Source organism: Haemorhous mexicanus, chromosome 1 (assembly GCF_027477595.1).
Source record: "Haemorhous mexicanus isolate bHaeMex1 chromosome 1, bHaeMex1.pri, whole genome shotgun sequence".
In the NCBI taxonomy this organism is placed as follows: Eukaryota; Metazoa; Chordata; class Aves; order Passeriformes; family Fringillidae; genus Haemorhous; species Haemorhous mexicanus.
In genome coordinates this window covers 33,736,309-33,756,957 of record NC_082341.1, presented here as the reverse complement: position 1 = coordinate 33,756,957, position 20,649 = coordinate 33,736,309, and the positions used below count along the sequence as shown (strand labels likewise).

General features: G+C 50.7%; 3 protein-coding genes and 1 long non-coding RNA gene across 10 annotated transcripts in view; 3 read left to right on the top strand and 1 right to left on the bottom strand.

Moving 5' to 3' along the window:
- The window catches only part of HOXA3 (homeobox A3), a 44,769-nt gene extending 39,451 nt beyond the window's left edge, over positions 1-5,318 (top strand). For 5 of the 7 annotated variants that reach the window (XM_059845389.1, XM_059845398.1, XM_059845414.1 and 2 more), the window contains 2 exons: positions 1,936-2,524; positions 3,978-5,318. In XM_059845389.1, the coding sequence (XP_059701372.1) occupies positions 2,053-2,524; positions 3,978-4,747 (1,242 nt within the window). In that variant the 5' untranslated portion in view covers positions 1,936-2,052 and the 3' untranslated portion in view covers positions 4,748-5,318. Of the gene's footprint in view, positions 1-808; positions 1,276-1,935; positions 2,525-3,977 lie in introns of those variants that run through there. The other 2 variants (XM_059845406.1, XM_059845430.1) reach the window with 2 other exon arrangements.
- Positions 5,319-8,317: 2,999 nt separating this feature from the next.
- Positions 8,318-11,915, top strand: HOXA2 (homeobox A2). The gene is made up of 2 exons (XM_059845351.1): positions 8,318-10,463; positions 11,138-11,915. Exons 1-2 carry the CDS (start codon positions 10,082-10,084, stop codon positions 11,890-11,892), a joined length of 1,137 nt encoding a protein of 378 aa, XP_059701334.1. The 5' UTR covers positions 8,318-10,081; the 3' UTR covers positions 11,893-11,915.
- Positions 11,916-13,585: 1,670 nt separating this feature from the next.
- Positions 13,586-16,484, bottom strand: LOC132326747 (uncharacterized). The gene is made up of 3 exons (XR_009486327.1): positions 16,280-16,484; positions 15,043-15,235; positions 13,586-13,814 (listed from the first exon to the last, which is right to left on the bottom strand). It is a non-coding gene; the product is annotated as an uncharacterized LOC132326747 (long non-coding RNA).
- A 96-nt stretch (positions 16,485-16,580) lies between these two features.
- Positions 16,581-18,697, top strand: HOXA1 (homeobox A1). The gene is made up of 2 exons (XM_059845363.1): positions 16,581-17,319; positions 17,751-18,697. Exons 1-2 carry the CDS (start codon positions 16,701-16,703, stop codon positions 18,104-18,106), a joined length of 975 nt encoding a protein of 324 aa, XP_059701346.1. The 5' UTR covers positions 16,581-16,700; the 3' UTR covers positions 18,107-18,697.
- Positions 18,698-20,649: the final 1,952 nt, after the last annotated feature.

Sequence of the window (20,649 nt, the reverse complement as noted above, 5' to 3'; positions counted from 1 at the left end):
CGCATCCTCGCTCCGCGCTGCCCGTCCTGCCAGCGCCACAAAACTTCGCAGCGGCCGAAGGAAGGTGAAATATTTGGTGTCGCGGTCATGAAAGGCGGGTGCCTTAGTGAAATCACCGCTGGGTGATTGTTTCCTCCTTCTCCTCTGGTAGTAGTGTCTATAGTCTCTCTTTCAAAGGAATTGAGAAAAATCACACCAGGCCTCGATAGCAAAGGCAAGGAGAGGCGAGGAGCTGGAAATTGTGTATGTGCCTCAGATCTCCATTGGCTTATTAGCTTAATAACATCCAAAGAGCTTGATTAGTGCAATAACAGGGTAACCGCCCTGCTGTAGGTGTGTTACCTTCATTTTGCTACGATCTAACAAAGGGAATACTGTTTTCTAAGAACTTGTATAACTTGAAAGGCGTAGAATGAGCTCGTTTGGTGCTTGTGTAAGGCTTTTCGCCCCTAAGCATTTGTCCTCGTTAGATGTTTTGGGGGGAAAATACCCAGCTGCTTAAGAACAGGGAAAGTGGTAAAAGGAAAGAGGCCCTTCTGATCTGAAAAGACGTGGTTATTTGCCAGCAAGGGGTTAGGAGGATGATGAGAAACACACTTCAGTTTCTGAGAACAATGTGAGTGCGTGTGGAAACACCTTCTATATCGGAGGTTATGCATAGGTCTCCCCTCTTATTAATACGGGCGATTCTTTAATTGGTTATTTTCAGGCAGGTGACGAGTAGTCTTTAATTTGGGCGGGGGGGATCCCAGAAAGAAAGGAGGATGGGTGACCAAAAAAAAAAAAAAAAAAAAGGTGGGGGGGAAGGGATTCGCCCGGGCAGGAGAAGCATTCTCTGAGTTTGTGTCCACCCTCTCCCCAGCCAAGTGACCCTCATACATCAAATTACATAGCAGTTTCCAAGACAGAACCTATTATCGCTAAGTTGGAAGGAAAGTTCAAGCCGTGGTCATGGAGATGAACGCTGGTTTTTCAGGTTTCTGGTGTGTTTTTTTCCCTCAATCCATCATGTTTTAACAGGTAGGATCTGGCTGATTCCACGAAAAGTTAGTGTCTTGAAAATAACTGCTGAAAAAAACAAACCAACGACCGCCCCTGCTGGCCTCTCTGGAGGGGCTTTGAGCGGCGCCGGGCGCAGTTGAGGCCGGACCCACTCGCGAGTGGGAGGCAGGCTCGGGGGCTCCGTGGAACGGCCCAAGCCGCGCTCCAGGACCGAGAGGGAGCCGCTGCGGGCGGCGGGCGGGGCTCGCCCGGGCAGAAACCACTGCTGCCAGGGTGCGTGACCTGGGCGGCTCGGGGTGGTGTGCGGGCACGGAGGGGAGAAGGTGCTGGCTTGGTTTATTTTCCTATCGAGCGTTTCATAGACAAGCCAAAATCCATCACTTGGGGTCGGGGTGTTTAAATATCCCTGCCTAGGAAACCTTTCCACCCTGCTCCTGCCCCCTGCCACACGCAGACAGGAACCGTCTCATATATTTCTTTGAAGTTGTATGAAGAGCTGTAACCAGAAGAGAAAGGCTAAAAATATAACAACGTTGGTTAAAGGAGAGGGTTTGATCTTAGAGTTGGACTGGAGTATTAGCCCAGCCCCTTTATATTACCTATTCCTCGATCACCCTTATCTCAGAGACCGGGACTAAAACAGCCTCCTGGTGATAAACGATCAACCCGCTTGCTCTGTTCCTTAAGAAGAAAGAAATAATAATAAAAAAAAAAACCTAGAAAGCCTCTATCCTGGTGCAGCAAAGCACATATTTGTAGCTGCCAGTAAATCCAGGCAGCTTTTATATCGAAATGCTCCACGCCTGAGGCCAAGTCATGCTGCTAAATATTGCTGACCACTTTTTCTTTTATGGCTTTCATGTCACTTAGCTATTGAAAGTAAGATGGATTTGTACCATTTCTTCACCCTGCTCTGCTCTCCCCACACCCCAGGTCTGCCCGGAGAGGCCATTGGAGGAAGAGTGCCACGTGACAGAGGGGTGCCAATGTTATTCTCCAAGGGTGTCAAGACCCTGTCAGTTTGCGAAATAAATATTGGGAAACAACGAAATGCAAAAAGCGACCTACTACGACAGCTCTGCAATCTATGGTGCCTACCCCTACCAAGGAGCAAATGGTTTCACTTATAATGCGAGTCAGCAGCAATATCCTCCATCTTCATCACTTGTGGAAACTGAGTACCACCGCCCCGCGTGCTCCCTCCAGTCCCCTGGCAGCTCTGTGTCCCACCACAAGGCCAATGACATCAGTGAGAGTTGCATGAGGACCCTCCCCAGCCAGACTCTCCAGCCCCCCAGCCTCGCTGACCCACAGGCTCCACCGCAGCCGCCTCCAGCCCAGCAGTCACAACCTCCACCTCCGGCCTCCACCTCACCATCTCAAAATGCCAGCAGCAACCCTGCCCCGGCCAACCCTACCAAGAGCCCAGCTCTTAACTCACCCACCGTGTCCAAACAGATATTCCCATGGATGAAGGAGTCTCGGCAAAACACAAAGCAGAAAAACAGCAGTTCCAGTTCAGGTATGAAACATGCTCCCCCTCTCCCTGGGTACTCCTGGGCTGACTGTGCATCCCGTGGGGAGGAGGGCTGTCTTACCCACCTTCACTTCAGGGAGGGGAGGGTGGGGGCTTTTTTAGCCTCTGAGCTGACCCCATGAAACTTTTGGAAAGGGCTTGCCATCGCTCAGCTTATTCACTGAGGGGAGCTCGGTGCAAAAAACACCCCATACAAAACTTTCCCAGCCTTGCAGAGGGGATCTGAACTGGCTTTTCTTTCTAGTGGCAGAACCACTTGTGCCCTCCAGCATCTATCACATTTCTTAGGTAATCCCCCCTTCAGTAAATCATGTCAGTGTGGAGCAGCCCAGGCCTTAAGCCAGAGGCTTGTCCCGAGTACTTTGTTGGCATGGTGCTGTTAGATTAATAAGACAGTGACCTATCTCTGCTGAAGTGTAACGGGAATAAAATAGCTCATAATCATGTGCAGGCAGGATCAATGCCCTGCATGCAGTCAGAACCTCTTCCTATTTTAATAAGCTGATTGGCAAAGTTACAAGCCTGGTAAACAAAAATCATTCAGGAGTGCTATAAACTTCAGCCCATAAAACATTATTTGAGGGATGGAAGTGTATATCAACACTTTTATTACTCAAGGAAACCCAAACTGATAACACCAGTGCTAGCTCCAAAGCCCAGAAGTCAGGTTATTCTGATTTCTTCCTCTTTTTTGCTTGAATGTGCCTTGGAAATAGAGTTCAAAACTTTAGCAAATGTTTTGCTGGTCTGCTTTTTAAAACCGTGGTAACACTGCTGTTTTCAACCTTCCATATCATGTATTTATTTAATTAAAAAGCAGCGAGATTTAGATATATCTCTATGCCTATATCCAAGCCTAGCTACTGTATATTCTTCTTTATATATACTACACTTCCCAATCGCTACCATATGCTCATGCTGTATACCAGACATGATAAAAAAAAAATCCACTATGCTGATAATTCTATATTTATATGTTAAAAAATTTGTATTGTAGATATCTAACTTTCAGGCATTTGTGGCTGATGTATATATGTGTAAATATACATCTATATATGGAGAACAGCTATTTCATGAAGACTCTGATCCCACTATGTCAGCAGAGCCACAGGTTCAGTTTCAGCACTTCTAAACCTCACTGTGTTTCCCTGAACCTTCCTTGCTCCTCTTTACCAAGCTGGAGATATGTTGGATGCTGTCATTCTTAGGGGAAGCGAGTGTAGTCATACAGTGACACTAATGAGGTCAAGGCAATCTTTCGAGGCTTGGAGCCTGGCACAACTGAGCTCATGCCTTGGGGGAGTACTCGTTGCACGCATGGGCATCCATCTTGCCTTTGGGAGCTGAAATCTCCAGGTGCTGGTGCTGTTGGCCATTTTCTCATGTTGCCATGTGTAGGTTTGCCATGCTGATTGTGTTCTTTGTGTGATTTACATAGGTGAGAGTTGTGCTGGTGATAAAAGCCCTCCAGGGCAAGCCTCCTCTAAGCGAGCCCGTACAGCTTACACAAGTGCCCAGCTGGTAGAACTGGAAAAGGAGTTCCACTTCAATAGGTACCTTTGCAGGCCACGAAGGGTAGAAATGGCTAATTTGCTCAATCTCACAGAAAGACAGATCAAAATCTGGTTTCAAAATCGCAGAATGAAATACAAAAAGGATCAAAAGGGAAAGGGTATGATGACCTCTTCAGGAGGACAGTCCCCAAGCAGAAGCCCTGTCCCTCCAGCTGCTGGGGGATATCTAAACTCTATGCATTCTTTAGTAAACAGTGTCCCCTATGAACCCCAGTCGCCTCCACCATTTAACAAGCCTCATCAAAACACCTATGGCATCCCTGCATCGTATACTGCTCCTCTTAATAATTGCCCACCTCCTCAAAAGAGATACACGGGGACAGCAGCTGTGACACCTGAATATGATACTCATCCTCTTCAAGGCAACGGTTATGGGAATCCACATATACAGGGAAGCCCCGTCTACGTAGGGGGCAACTACGTGGAGACCATGACCAATTCTGGGCCTTCCATCTTTGGTCTAACTCATCTCCCTCATCCTCCCTCTGCCAACATGGACTACAGCGGGGCTGGGCCAATGGCCAACAATCACCACCATGGACCTTGTGATCCACATCCAACATACACAGACCTTACCGCTCACCATCCTTCTCAGGGAAGAATTCAGGAAGCGCCCAAACTCACTCATCTGTAAGAGACAGGAGTCACTAAGAGGAACAGCAAGCCCCCAAGTTTTGGAAAGTACTCACCCCTTCCCTTCTCTCTCCTCCCCCCAACATGTGCCCTCCCCTTCCCTTCTCGTTTCTTTTGTTCGTTTTGGTTTGTTTTGTTTCCTTTCGTAAAAGCGTTTTCTAGTTTATGTGACGTAGCAATATTTGTTGCTTGAATTGCTCTATAGTTTCACTAGTGGATATTTATCTTCTTGAACTGTAGCCTTGTGTCTCACTTTGGGAGTATGCAGAGGCTTTATACTTTACCTTCTACACTTTTATCAAAACAGGGTATATGAACAAATTTTCTATAAAAGGAATTCTTAAATGTGAATTTGTTCGTACATGATTGATCCCACGGGGAAGCAATTTTTTTTATTGCACTTCTTTTAAATAGCAAGAAAGACATCAAAAGCGCTTGGACAGGGACTTCCTGGACAATTATTGATACGTGTAAGTCTTTCAATGTGTGTATGCTGGTGAACATTCAGATTTATTTATATTTTTTTTTTCGCAAACATTGAATAATCTAAGTGTTTAAAATTTTATTTATCCCCATTTGTTCATATTTATATATATATAAAAGAATCTGTACCCTGAATATTCAGGAGGCCATATATTAGATGGCATATCGGCACGTGTTAGAAATATCATTTGAAAGGAAACTATTAACTCCTTTTATTAAAAATAGTGATAATAATGATGATGACGATGCAATAAAATCTGGGAAAAAAGATCGCGGTTTGAATACTTTATGCTTGTAACATCCAGCTAGGCAAAAAGTGTGTGAAGCTGAAAAGGCTAGATTTGTTTTGAAAGTTATACATTCCTTGCTGCTCACGTTCTGGAAAAAAAAAAAAATAAAGTTTTTATTCTGAATAATAAAGAGTTAAGGACATGTTCTTCGCAGCGCAGGGGAATGGAGAGCCCTTCATGACGTGGGGAGCTAGGAAACTCGTCTGTAAACTTACACGAGGGTCTGCTCACCCGAAGGGCCCCACGATGCCTTTCCAGCATTTCATAGGCAGGAAGAGAGATTTTTCTTTCCCTTCTCTCTCTCTCCCCCCCCCCCCCTTTTTTTTTTTTTTCTTTCTTCCAGCAGGGTTTCAGGGCCCGCGGCAGCCGCCTCCTCCGGCACCCGCTGCGCGGTGCCCGGCGGGCGCGGATCGCCCCCTCCCCGAGGGGTCTGGAGGGGAATCGGCCGCGGAGAAGCGCCGGGAGGACAGCCGGGGGTGTGGATGTGGGTGTACGAGCGTGCGTGGGAAGCACAGGCACCGCTGCTCAGGATAAAGCTCCGCGTGGGTGCAGGCGCGGAGGGGCCTCCTGGTCGCTGGGCTGAGCCGGGCGGTGAAGGCTGCGGTGCCCCGCCAGCCCGGGGGCGCAGCGCGGGGAGCAGGGTCCGGCCGAACCGCGAATGCGCTGGGGGTGGATGCGCGCACTGCTGCTCCTTCCACTCGCTAACCCCGCCGTTTTCCCCTTTTCCTTTAGGAAGTGGATTTTACCTTTTTCTTTCCCTATTTTTTCCCCGAATTATCATTTTAAGAAAATATTTTACTGGGGCTGATTTCATTTTTGCTGAGCCGCCTTTCCTCTTACGGCAGCCTGAAGGTGTGGGGGAGGGGAGCGTTGTGTTCCGTTTCTTCCCGCGGGGGGGGGGGTGTGGATGTGTGTGCGGGTGTGTGTTTGTGTCGGGGGGCGGTGGGGGGGACACCGTACTGTAGAAGGGCGATGGTCCCGGCCCCAAACGGGCACGCGTAGGGGTCCCCGGTCCGAATCGGCTCGAGGTAGAATGGAGAAACCCGCAAGCTTGTGCTTAAATCCGATTTTTCTTCCTTTCAGGCAAAATGTCCGTAATTTTTAGATTGAAACTTGAAAGATAAATCAAAACGGACCTTAATAGACTAGGTAAAATATACCCCTGCACGTTTATAAAGACATATTCCTATGCTGTGTAGATAATAACGCACGCTGTTCACCATCTGTATCTTTTAGAGCACAGAAAAAAAATGTCGCCATTTTGGTCTCATGCTGAAATATTATTAATCTTTGGGCTTTACCTTGTTCCCAGAACCATCCTTGTCGGATGCTGAAACATTGTCATGCATCTGTGAATCTATATAGAGCTTTTCTGCATAAATAGATAAAGCATGCCCAGTCAAAGAAAAGGATAGCAAACAGATTTATACCGTGCTGTTTATTGTATACATAGACATGTAACCGTGGAAGAAAAGGCTATGCAGGCTAATATTTTTCACTGAAATCTGATTATTACACAATACAGACCAGCGACTGATTATTACTTTTGTAGGCGAAGGAAGCATTTTTGCAACATTGCAGGACAATGCTCGTTTCAAAGGAGCGCCCGTATAAAATTCCAGCCGCCCCCCCCAGCTCTCGGATCAGTTAGGTTAGATACAACAAAAGGTAACGGTACAGTCACGATACTTACTGCGTGGTTCCTTTAGCACCACGAATTGCATTTAGGAAAACGTTCAAATAGAAGGAAGTTGGCGTTTCTCTCCCCTCCCACCCCGAAGAAAGAAAAATACAGGCGATTTTCCCCCCTTCTTTTCATAAAACTTATTCAATCCTCTCTTCAGAGCCTGTAGGTTGCAAATAAGAATTTGTAATTTTGCATTTAAGATTCGTCCGATTAAAAGGTGACCCTGGAGACAGAAGTAATTGATTCTCCCAAGAATTTCGCGTCCTCTCTGCAAAGGTTTTGTTCCAGGTGGTTTTTGTATTAGACTGACCACAAGAAACAAATGTGCAGAATAGAGACACCCACACAGGTTTTACTCACAAAGCCTGGTTAAAGTCCAAACCTCTCTCTTTATTATTTGTCATCCTGCTCTTAATCCCAATATTTTCCAGAGGGGTAAAAAAAAAAAAAAAAAAAGAAAAAAAAGAGAAAAGAAAACGTAGGCATCAAGAAGCAAAATAAAACCGGACTTTTCCCACAAGCAACCCAGTCCTCTGCCAGCATATTTTAAAAGCAGCTTTTTTCCTTGTTTACTTGCGTTTCTTGCTCTGCCTCTTTTCACGGCCACATTTGATCTTGGAAAGAGCAAGAAGCTTTAAATGTGTTCTTAAGGGCCAGTAGCTGTCAAACCTTTTGGCGGCCAAGATTGATCGCGGGCAGACACCACCAGAGCTTTGTTTGGACTAAAAGCAAGAAAATTAAACCCCTTGCATTTTCCAACAGCATCGATATTTGTAAGGCATCCCTTTTGAGGGATTAAATGACAAGTCTCGTTCTATATTTTATTTAAACAAGCAACCACCAAAAAGCCCATTTAAAGCCTCTCGGCCCCTCCCCTCCCCCTCTCTCCAATGCCTTCGCAGATATGCTATATCTTGTGGGTGCATTAACTTAAAACCGATTTTTTAAAATGCACTTCGTGCAGACTGGACGCAGACTGATCCACTGAGTGCTTTGGGTCTTGTTTTCTGTTTCCCCTCCCTCCACCCCCCCGTATTTTTTTTATTTTTTTCTTTCTTTCTTTTTTTTTTTTTTTTTTAATATAATTACGAAGACGGTTGCCGACCCCTGTTTGGCAACTCCGAAAATAGAGCGAGACGGCACCTCATCGCGCTGGCGATGGTTTCTGGCTCCTGGAGGACGCGGAGAGCGGCTCGGAAGCGCCTTCCCCCGGCCCCCGGCGCACCCCACCCCGCCGTGCACCCCGGGCTCTGCGGGCAAGCAAGCCCCGTCCGGGCTGTCTAGGGCGGCTGTGACCATAGGATTCATCGGGTTGGTGATTGTGGCCACCATTGTCATCACTCTCCCTGTCGCCTCAGTATGGTTGGAAAATTATGCCAAAAGCATCCAAATTCTGGACTTGCCTCGACCTGGCGGGGGTGACTGGAGGCGGCGGCGGCAAGAGCCAAGCATCGGAGGCGAGTGCAGTCTCTCAAGTCAGAACCCCGCAGCATTTTCGCTCTGTCTGGCCCCTTGAAAACAAACCCGCTACCAGCCCATATATTTCCTGGTAATCGAAAATACTCACCAGACCCAGCCTACTACGGTTATTAAGCAAATTATGCCAGCAGACGGGAGTATCGTTTGCAAGCTAAGGCACGGGATATATACTTTTTTTTAAAGAGTAAACAGCCAGACGCATTTGCAGCCTCGCGATTTGGCTCGCCCAGAGAGGTTCTCCTAGGGTTATGTGTTACGGTCCAATCCCGGGAAGCCAACTGGAGAGGGAAGTCATGAAGCGCCAGGGCTGCTGCCTATGTGACTCTTCCCCTCGAAGCAAGGTTGCTGAGGAAGATCCTGATAAACAATGGCTCAGCACCGGCGACCGATTGTTCTCCATACTGTACACCCGATAGCCATCAAAAAAGAAGAAGAAAAAAAAAAGAGGAAAAGTGGAAAAAAAGAAAAAAAAAAGAGAGAAAAACCAAACAAGAACACAAAGCCAAACAAACAAGCAACCAAACAAAAAATACAAAGGAGCCCATTGAGGCTGAGTTGGGAAGGAGAAACTAGTTTTGGAGAAAGTGCTATTCCTAGGAAAAAATCAAGACCCTCTGCTTCAGACTCCTGCTTGGGTGCAACTTCTTATGCGGGGGCCTGACGGTGTCAAAACTTTGAAGATTAATGGATTACTTTGTTAATGACTCAAGGCGTCAGATTGAGGTGCTTAAATGATTTGTGAGGTGCAAAGCGTTTTCCTGACAGTCCCAAACAATGAGAGAAGAGTGTGCGGGTGGATGCGAGGAAGGCAGCAGGCTGCAGGACAAGCAGCCACACACACACACACACACACAACACGCACACACACACACACACACACACACACACACACACACACACACACGCACACACACACACACTCTCGCAGCCTCTCTCACAAACATATCCACGCGCACGCACCCTACTCCCCACCCCCGATCATTTCAGATTAGGACGCCAAGGGGATAGATACTCGAGATATCATTTCCCCTTTTAAAAAAAAGTGTAAATAAAGCCTTTCTGGCCCCCAATGAGGCGTTCCTTCCCGACTTTTTTGGATCAATCAAACAGACAGTGGCTTCTTTTGATTAAAGCCCAAATTGTCATTGGGCAGAGGCAATCATGTGACAGCCAATTCGGTCCAATTTCAACCTTGTCTCCATGAATTCAATAGTTTAATAGTAGCACGGTCCCCATACGGCTGTAATCAGTGAATTAGAAAAAAAACACCCCACCAGCGATCTTCTATGCTATATTTTTTTTCTCCTCTCTCTCCTTTTTCCTGGGCCTTCCCCTCCCCCCGAGGCCCCTGAATCCGAGGGAACTTTTTCTCCGCGGGGGCTGCCAGTTGAAGGCCATGAATTTCGCATTTGAGCGAGAGATCGGTTTTATCAATAGCCAGCCATCGCTTGCTGAGTGCCTGACATCTTTTCCCCCTGTCGGTGATACATTTCAAAGTTCATCAATCAAGAACTCGACGCTTTCACACTCGACACTGATTCCTCCTCCTTTCGAGCAGACCATCCCCAGCCTGAACCCCGGCAGCCACCCTCGCCACAGCGGCGGCGGTCGCCCCAAGGCGAGCCCCCGCGGCCGCAGCGGCAGCCCGGGCCCCGCCGGCGCCCCGCCGCCCCCGGAGTACCCCTGGATGAAAGAGAAAAAGGCGTCCAAGCGATCCGCGCTGCCACCCGCTTCGGCCTCCGCCTCAGCCGCTGGACCTGCCTGCCTCAGCCACAAAGGTCAGTCCAAAGACGAGCCGCCAGCCCCGCCGGGCCACTATTTTGGCTCCCCGCATCCCCCCGGCTTCGCGGGGGGACGAGGCGGAGGGCGGGCGGGCGGGAAGGACGGAGCTGGCGGGGCTCGGTGGAAACCCAAACTTTCCCCAAACTTGCCTAATGCGGGATGATTTATTTGAGTTGGAGCTGACCTCTCTTGTCTAGCCGTCCTAGAGTTAGGATATTTGACAGTAATGAAGAGTGATAGATTGCTCCCGCTCAGCTAAGCAGCTGATGCATTAATTATAAATTGCGGTATGGCTAATATAAAGTTTGCTCTGGTGTGGGGAGGTTGGGGAGCTGGAGGCAGCGATTTGGTGGAGGTGGCCGAGGGGCACGCAGCACCGGGCGCTCAGCAGTGCAACACAATGGGTTTACTGCATCCAAAGGCGGCCATTTTGTTGCAGTTGCTATTTTATGCTATATGGACATATAGATATAGACACATACATGCAGAGAGAGCACTCCCCCCCCACCCCCCCGGGATGCTATGAGCTGGGGTGCTGAATTCAATCCGTGCATTTATCTGTTTTGTATGTGTGTCCTTGTGCCTCTGCTTTCGCTGTTCGGGCGGGGATGCTTTGGGGTGCGTGTGGTGGTGGTGTTTTTCTTTTTTTTTTTTCTTTCTTTTTTAACAGACCCCCTTGAAATCCCCGATAGCGGTAGCGGTGGATCTAGGCGCCTGAGGACGGCTTACACCAACACCCAGCTTTTGGAGCTAGAGAAAGAATTTCATTTCAACAAGTATCTCTGTAGACCAAGGAGGGTTGAGATTGCAGCCTTGCTGGATCTGACTGAGAGACAAGTCAAAGTCTGGTTCCAGAACAGGAGGATGAAGCACAAGAGACAGACCCAGTGCAAGGAGAATCAAAACAGCGAGGGGAAATTTAAGAACTTAGAGGACCCCGAAAAAGCAGTGGACGAGGAGGAAGAGGAGGAGGAGGAGAAATCCCTCTTCGAGCAAGCCCTCAGCAACGTCTCCGGCGCTCTCCTGGAGCGGGAAGGCTACGCTTTCCAGCAAAATGCCCTCTCCCAGCAGCAGGCGCAGAATGCGCACAATGGCGAATCCCAAACTTTCCCCGTTTCGCCTTTAACGAGCAATGAGAAAAATCTGAAACATTTTCAACATCAGTCACCCACTGTTCAAAACTGCCTCTCAACAATGGCCCAGAACTGTGCAGCTGGCCTGAACAATGACAGTCCTGAGGCCCTAGATGTCCCTTCTTTACAGGACTTCAACGTTTTCTCCACAGATTCCTGCCTACAGCTTTCAGATGCAGTTTCCCCCAGTTTGCCAGGATCTCTGGACAGTCCCGTAGATATCTCTGCTGACAGTTTTGACTTTTTTACAGACACACTCACCACAATTGACTTGCAGCATCTGAATTACTAAGAAATTAAAGAAGTCCTCCCCAAGGGTCCTGCTTTCTCCTCCTTATTCGTCTTAATTTTTTCCCCCCAGCGAATTAATTTTATGTTTCCCCTCCCTTTCCCTCTTCACTATTTTCTGTTTGTTACTTCCCTCTGATATGCCATTTTGCCGTTTCTTATGAAGTTTAAGTTGTGTTCAATTTTAACCTAGCCACATTCTAGGTCCTTCTATGAAAGCAATATATGAGGTCTGTAAGAAAGTGATCATATAGGAATGTATCTTCACTTTCTTTTTATTTTTGTATTACATTAGGATGCGTTGTCATAAGTATTTTTGGTAGAATAAATTCTTGTTTGCTACAAGGAGCTTTCTCTTTTTTCTTTCTCTTTCTGCTCTCTTTCTATCTGCTTTCAAGATGGATAACATGACGGGTATCTCTCCCCATCCCTTCCACTATTAATTTACTAATAATCAAAATCCAACGTTCTGACAACGAGGTCTTCCCTTTTGGCAATTTAGGACACTCGTTAGAGAGGAAAAAAATCTTTAATTTTCTTTATTATAAGGATTCTCATAAGGGAAGGAAAAACAAACTGCAGAAATTAAAACCGTTCACAGGTTTGATGGAGATTTGTTCCTTTTAACGTATAAATGTGGCATCTTATCTCTGTGAGGATACAAAGCTTGGAAATCCTGAGCTGTAACAAAAGCATGAAGGAGGACTTTCTCTGTTACAGGCAGAACGTAACAGAGACTCAGTAGGATAAGCGTCTCCTGCAGAAACCAGCCTGTTACATGAATGAAAGGAAAGGTGCTTTAAAAAAAAAATTAAAATAATCCTGTTTTTCTAGAAAGTAGTGCTTAGCAGGCAGCAAGATATTTCAGAAAACGTATCTTTTAAAATATCAGAGCTCACAAAGATTGTGGTTGGTTACTTCTCACGTGCTGAGTAATCCAAGAAATCAGCCCTAGGAGGAGAGGAAATAGAGAAGTTAGTGTCTGCGAAATCAAAAGGGTGGCAGAAAGGCAGGGGGAAGAAAAAAAATGTTTAGGGAGGAACCGGCCTCTCCACTCCATCCTTCTCGGGGGCGGTGCGGGGGCAGACCCGCAGATATTTTTCTGTGTAAGCCCTCCTTGAGAGGTGAAAGACTGATAACGGAAAGGGGAAACTCTGACTTTAAAGTTCCGATTTCCTCGGGCTCCCCGCTCTTCTGCTGGGAGGCGGCATAGACAGGCTTTCAGAGATCTCCACCAAATTGCCTGCCAGCCGGCGTTGCCGAACCCCAATGCGGAGGGTGAGCCCCGTTCTTCGAGCTAAAACGGTGCAACAGATGCCAGCGGAGCTCTGCCGCCCCGGGGCCGGGGGATCCCGGGCGGGGACCGTCGCTGCTCCTTGCGTGAGTGCGACTGAGTGCGAGTGGTTGCATTACACAAGCGAGTGGGGCTTGGGTGAGGGGTTGTGAACGGGGCTCTGCTGTCCGTCCATGCGAGCAGTGCTGTCTCCCAGCCCTGGAACACGCTGTGGAGCTGGGATGCGTGGGTTATAGTTGGAAGGGCTGAACGCAATTCTTCCGAAAGTCATAAATCAAACTCTTTCTATGAATGAGAATGTCATCAAAGAGATCAATTGCAGGAACACATTCACAAATAAAAATCCTCTTACGTATTTGCAGAGGCTGGGGATCCCCGTCTAAAACCATTAAGCGAGAAGGCGTTTAGTCATAATTCACTTTTATTGCTCCTTTAAAACAACAGCTTGGCTGAGCTGCGGGTGCGGTGAAACCTCGGCCTCGGTTCCCCTCCTTCCCTCTGCTCTAGCCATGTCCCTGCGGAAAGCGAGCAGCCTCACCGGCATTTTCACTCCTCTGCCACTGGGTTAAATTGGACCGCAACGTTCGTGTAAGGGTTGGGGTTTCTTTTGTGCCCAGATTTCCGGATGCTGACTAAGCTTAAAGAAAACCAAAGCAGAACGAACTAAAAAAAACCCCCAAACAATAAAATAACAACCCCCCCCCCCCAAAAAAAAAAAACCCCAAAAACAAACAAACCCCAGAAACATCAAACAAAAAGAAAATAGAAATAAAAAGAAAAAAGAAACGTGCTACAAAGTTTAAACTTCTCACAAACTCAATTTAAATAAATGGGGGGATTGAGCAAGGAGGAGCCGCCTCCGAGGCTCCGGGTGAACTCTGGGGCCACAGCGGGGGCACACTCCCACGGAAAAGTCTACACAGCCGGGATCGCCCCCTCAGCCTCAGTTCCGTGGCAGGAAACGCGGAGCGAAGCCGCGGAGGGGCCGGGGTGGCCTGAGGGCAGGGGGAAGGGGCAGTAGCTCCCCCTCGCCTGGCCGCGGAGGAGGGAGGGTGTGGTGTGTGTTCCTCCTCTGCTCCGACCCTTCTCATGGTGTTGCCCCCATGCTTAGTGCGGGCAGCAAAACCCGAGAGCCCCTCCAGAGAGACAATGCAACAAGAGACAATGGCACCAAAAAGGCAGAGAAAAAAGGATTTCAGGATGCTGGAGACTAAGAAAAGTGATTCATCGGAATTTACGGGTAAAAGGGAGCTACTTGTAGTAATTTTTTTTTTCTTGGCTGAAGGAAAAAGCACTGAGAAGATGTCAGCCCTTTTATTAGTAGCAGTCCTAATCGCTGTCTCTTTTCTCTGCTGTATGCGGTATTTATCACAACTGGTTTACAAGAATGAAATGAATGTGTTTACAGCTATAACCATAACCAAAATTGGCTCAGTATAAAATCATAAATGCCCCTGGAGTGTTGTTGCTCTTGTCCTCCACTCCGCCCCCCTGCAGTTTAAGAAACTGAACCTTTCCAGAGGGCCCTTAACCATCCCTGCCTCTGTAGTAAATCAGAACAAATAGACGTACTGAGGGCACCGGGACAGACGCGTGGTGGAGAGAGGCGCCCTTCGGTTTTGGCTGGCAGCAGAGCGGCCGTGCAGATGCCGTGGGATAAGGGCTGACCTAGCAGCGGTGGGAAGGAGGGCTTTGCACTTAATGCTGCTGTGTTGTAGCTCGTGTGGGGGGGAGGAGCTTGAGGGTGTGTATGTGGGTGTGTGCGTGTGTATTCGTGAGCGGGGAGTGGTGGAAGAACATTTTGGATTTCAAAACAAGGAAGGATCGAGCGTGAGAACAGAGGGACGTAAGAGTCGGCACCTGCAGAAACAGAGGAGGTAGCCCCTCCTGGGGCTAATGTCAGGGGAAATGACTTTCCATCCATCTTTCTCGGAGGCTGACTCTTCGCAGAACTTCTTTCGAAGACTTTTGGTACCGTCCTTTCTGCCTGCAGAAGGCTGGGTGCGCTGGGACAGACGGATGCCTGGCCTTTACCTCCCCTTTCCCTTTCCGCCTACGTAAAACGCATATGAGGTCATAACCCACATCTCACCGCCATCCCTCCATCTCTGCCCACGGACCCAGTTTTTGACCCACCTCCCCACGGTGTTGGGGAAGGGTGGGTTGGAGTCGATGCTCAGCGCGGTTCCCGAGGGTCCTGGGGCCGCCTCTGCCACTGGCCATCTGCCACCTCTCCCCACCGCCGACCCTGGTGGCGGAGCGCAGGGACAAAAGGGCCAGGGCGGAGGCTCTGCGCCTCCCTCCGCTCCTCTGCCCCTGTCCCGGGTCGCTTCCTGGGGCTGCGACCCGCGACACCCCGGACAGCCGTCCTCCCACCCTGTCCCAGGGCGGACGGGCGGCAGCGGCGCTGCGGGAGCACAGCAGATGGGCTGCGGAGCCCCCGGGTCCCCGTCCAATCGTTCGTCCTCCTGCCCCCGGCTCCTCCTTCCCTACCCCAGCCCTAGGCTGGCAAGGGTGAGCCCGGCGGAGGTGCGGGGGGAGCAGGGATGGGGGCCAGAGGGTGGCCGGTGAGCCTGAGAGAGCACAATGGCCGTCAGTCCCAAAAGCGCCTCATTTCCATGCTAATATCCGCGGCCGCCTGGTGATGCGGCTGGACAAGCCCCTTTAACTATTGGCGTGGCGTCGCGTTGGGACTGCGGCGGGGCTGGACCAGCTAGACCCCTCGGCACCGGCACTGTTACCGTCTCTACCTCCACCCGCATGCCATCCACATCCGTATCCTCGGTCCCATGCCTGTTCTCTACCTTATTCTTACCTTCATTCCTGTCCTTATCTCAATTCCCATCCCGGCAGAAGTCCCCAACCGCATCCACAATCCCATTCTCATTCCCATTCCAAGGGCTGATGCTCTCAGCACTGTCTCTGCCTCTCTCCTTCCCATCCCTCGCCCCGCGCCTTGGATGCAGTCGCGTCCTCTATCACCCCCACCCCGCGCCGCTGCCCTGGCCGGGGGTTGGCGGGCAGCAGAGGTGCCCGGTGCAAGCTTGACAGCGCCGACAGCAGGGTGATGCTGGGGCACCCTGGCAGCAGCACTCACCCTGCAGGGGACGGCCGGTGGGCTCCGCGGGCCGGGCGCAGCCTCCAGGTCTCTCCTGCCTTCCTCTCTCAGCTGGCGGACGAGACCCAGGGGGCTGTCGCTGCGGGGTTGTGCGTGTACAGCCCGGCCCGGCCCGCCCCCCACCCCCTGGGGGGGCACCGCCACCGCCTCCTTGCCCCGCGGTGCCGGCGGTCGGAGCGCTCGGCGTTTAAATGTCCCCGACGCGGCGCTGTCTCAGCGACAGGAGCCGGGGAAGCCCCGCGGGCGCCGCAGCCATTGGCTGCCGCCCCCCACGTGCCTGCCCGCTGCCGGCGCCTTCGTGTCATTTTCCTGCCGGCCCCATGGAGGAAGTGGGAAAGTTGGCGCGGCCCCGCCGGACGCTGAAGACCCGGTGGCGGCGTGACAGAGGGACGCGGCGAGGATGAGCTCCTTCCTCGAGTACCCCGTCCTCGGCGGCGAGGCGGGGGGCTGCGCCGCCCGCGCCTACCACCCCGACCACGGGATTACAACTTTCCAGCCCTGCGCCGTCAGCGCCGGCAGCTGCAGCGGAGAGGACCGCTTCCTGGCGGGCCGCGGGGTGCCCATCAGCCCCCACCGCCACCATCACCACACCCCGGCCCAGCCCGCCGCCTACCAGCACCACGGCGGGCTGGGGGTGTCCTACTCGCACCCCGGCTGCGGCCCGACCTACAGCGCGCAGGGCTTCGGACCGGCGTACGGCCCCTACCCCCTGGGGCAGGACGCGGAGCTGGGCGGCGGCTTCCCTCCCTGTGCCCCCGCCGTGTACTCGGGGAGCATCTCCTCCTCCGCCGCTGCGCAGCACCCGCTCCCGCACCAGGGCTACGCGGGGGCCTCCGCTCAGTACGTGCCTCCCCCTTACGGGCAGGAGCAGCAGAGCCTGCCCCTGGGCACCTACAACCATGCCCTGTCTCCCCTCCACGCTGGCCACCGGGAAAACGCCCGCTCCCCCTCCACCGAGACCTCGCCGCCGGCGCAAACATTCGACTGGATGAAAGTGAAAAGAAACCCACCCAAAACAGGTCAGTGGCCGGCGGGAGGGCCGGGTCGGGGACCGCTCTTCTCTCTCTCCGCCGAGGGTGCGGGGAAAGAGGCGCGGTATCCCGCGGGGCTCTGGGCAGGTAGGTCGGCCGCACCTCTGGGAGCAGTCGCGGCTGCCTGCCCGCGGAGCTGAAAGCCAGCGCCGCTTATTCCTCACTTACTCCTGACTCCCCTTTCTCCTCCTCTCCCGTGGTCATATTTCTGGTAATTCATAAACCACTTATCAAGTTTGCTCTGACACTAGAGGCTGACTCCGGTTTAGCACCTCGCACTCCATCACTCACCCTGCCGGGGTTTCCCTCTTATCCTAAGAAGTTCTTGCTCCCTATTGCTTAGCCGGTGTGGACATATTGATTACATCGCCTATAAATCATTTGCGCTCACTTACTTACCGCTGCATGTCCCCTCGCAGGCAAGGCTGGAGAGTACGGCTTCGTGGGGCAGCCCAACACCGTCAGAACTAACTTCACCACCAAGCAACTCACCGAGCTGGAGAAGGAGTTTCATTTCAACAAATACCTGACCAGGGCCAGGCGGGTGGAGATCGCCGCCTCCCTCCAGCTCAACGAGACGCAGGTGAAGATCTGGTTCCAGAACCGGCGGATGAAGCAAAAGAAACGGGAGAAAGAGGGGCTGCTGCCCATCTCCCCCGCCACCCCCACGGGCTGCGAGGAGAAGGCGGAGGACTCTTCGGAGAAGTCCTGCTCCTCGCCCTGCAGCGCCTCGCCCGCCTCCTCCGCCTCGGACACGCTCGCTGCCTCCAACTGAGACCGGCCGCGCCCCGACGGCCGCTGGGCGCGACGCCCCCGCCAGCGCGGCACACGCGTCCCTACACCGCCGTTATGTCGGTCCCTCGGTCGGTCGCTCGGTCGGTATCCCCGTGAGGTCCCGGCGAGCTGCCGCTCCCTCCCCCGCTACCTCCGCTGCCGTCCGGCCCCGGGGGTGTCAGCTCCCCCGGGTCCCGGCGCCTTGGTGCCAGGGGAATTTTCTTCCCGGCTCCCCCTTCCTTTTCTGTTGGTGGAGCTGCGTTGGCATAGGCGTAAGAGTCTCCCTCCTCCACCGAGTTTCCCTGAGTGAAAGACAGGTTATTTAGGGTACATAACCTCACAAAGAGATGCACTATTGCAAGTGTTTACACGACTTATAGGACTTTCATCCCCTTAATTTAATGTATTCTTTGTTCGTGTCAATGAGTTTGTTGCTTGTAAATACTTTGTCCGAGAGATTTATCTTTTTACAGATTTTTCTAGAATGATGTTTCGATTATCAGGTTAAGCAGGGTGAGTACATTCGCCAAACTGGATCCATTTTTATATTGGTAAAGTAGACGACCATATCAAGTAAACGTCTTAAGCTCAAGCAGATACCTCAAAAAAGTAGCGCTATTTCTTTAAATGTGACAAACAAGGCTTCAATTGCACTAGGTTTTTTAAACCTTGCCCGGTGTGCTTGCTCCCTCTCCTTTCCCCCCTGCCCCAGAAGCTGTCTTGGATTATGTGCAGCTGAAGGGTACAACCATCCAAAAGACCTCGCCTCTTCCTATTTTCATATTAACTTTCCTTTAGACTCGATGTCTTTTCAAACTACTCGTGAATGTGACAAATGGCCAAATGAATGTATAATTTCTGTGGTTGGTGTCCAGACCTTTGCATGACGCACCGTGCTTTGCTGTACTGCGGGTACACTGAGTTCTATCAGTTGTCGTGTGTGAGCAAAATGTCCTCCTGATTTTTCTGTACAATCATGAAAGGCCCTGTGATTCCACCAGTGGTGGAATCCAGGGCAGGATTTACGGGTCCTTATAATGTCTGTAATAAATATATTCCACTTTCAGGTAGCCCTCGTCTGCCTACCTCTGCTTGACGTCAGCGCTGAGTCACAGGCTGGGCTCAGCACTTTTGTTTCCCTTCTTTTCTTCTACTGGGGTCTTTCCAAGGGGGAGTAAGAGTCTCACAACCCCTCCTATGTTGTTTTGTCAAGAGTCAGAGCTCTGGCTGCCCAATCTGACTTCCCCCACAAAACTTCTTCCTCTCCTATGCTCAAATAATATGATATTTAGACAATATAAGGCACTTCTCTCCATTCTCTGTAACTGGGAGGAATTTATGATCCCAATCTAATTCTGAAGCACAAACAGGAGAACTTCCTGGGTCAAGTGCTAACCTTTTCACCTCGGGATGGTTGCTGACACTTAAATAAACAGAGCACCCTTCAAAAGCAGAAACTCTCTTCAGCCAGTCTTTCCTCACACTGCAGGCCCCTCTCCAAGGACGGCGCATTTAATTAGCCCGGGCACTAAGCTTGTCCTGCCTCCCTCTCCCACCCCAAGCTGCTATCCCCAGTGCTTGATGGGGTGCCAAAGTGGGAGATGGTTCATAGTGTGTTTTTGGTGTTAACACCAGCCCATTCCACCGTCCTTTCCCCTCTTTCTCCGCGCCTCCCCCCTTCCCCCCCAGTGTACAAGAGAAAGCTCTTGCAGGTAAATATAATAAGTGTTCCAAGAAATGTCAAGTGAACAGCAGGTGGGGAAGGGAGAGGAGCCTCTGTGGGGAGAACCTGGGTGGCGGGACACAGCAGAGGCATGCTCAACTGGACGGGGGATGTCTCAAGTCACTGATGCCTCTTGAATTACAAGGCAAACACGCCTAACATCTCCTTCACCCGGCCCAGCTGCGGAAAGTGCTACCGGGCTTCTCCTGGGGCTGGTCTGCCCACGCAAGCTTCGCTTTGCGGGATCCGCAGAGAGTCAACGAAATTTTCTTCACTTCGGTGTCAAAAGAGACAAGCCCTGATTTGCAAGGCGCGGCGGCCATATCAAGAGCCGAGCTATCTGCAAGGGAGCGGGCTGTCTCCAAAGGCTCCCGCCGATGCCTCTATTTCTTTCATTTCCCCGCCTGCCATATACTTTACCTTTTGTTTATTAGTGTAAAGCCACAAAGCAAAACAGATGGCCTTCTTCCAGAGTCTTGGATGTGTTAAAGTGGCATTAACATGCCAATGAGGGCATTTCAATATAGAAATCTGGGTCTAAACGTTGCTGGAATCCGGATCTACAACTCGATTCCACCGGTGTTGACTTAATGAGTTAGAAAGAGCAGCCATAAATTACAGCCTAAATACAAGAGACAAGACGCTTGTCAGTGCGTCAATCCGAGATTCGCGATTCGCGGGCAAAGAATCCCATCTCCTTCCAAGCCCAAACCCCATAAACATTTATATATATACATATACATACATATATCTATCTCTCTATATATATAGATATAATATTTCCCACCCCCGACCCGCCCACCCCTCAGTCATAATATATT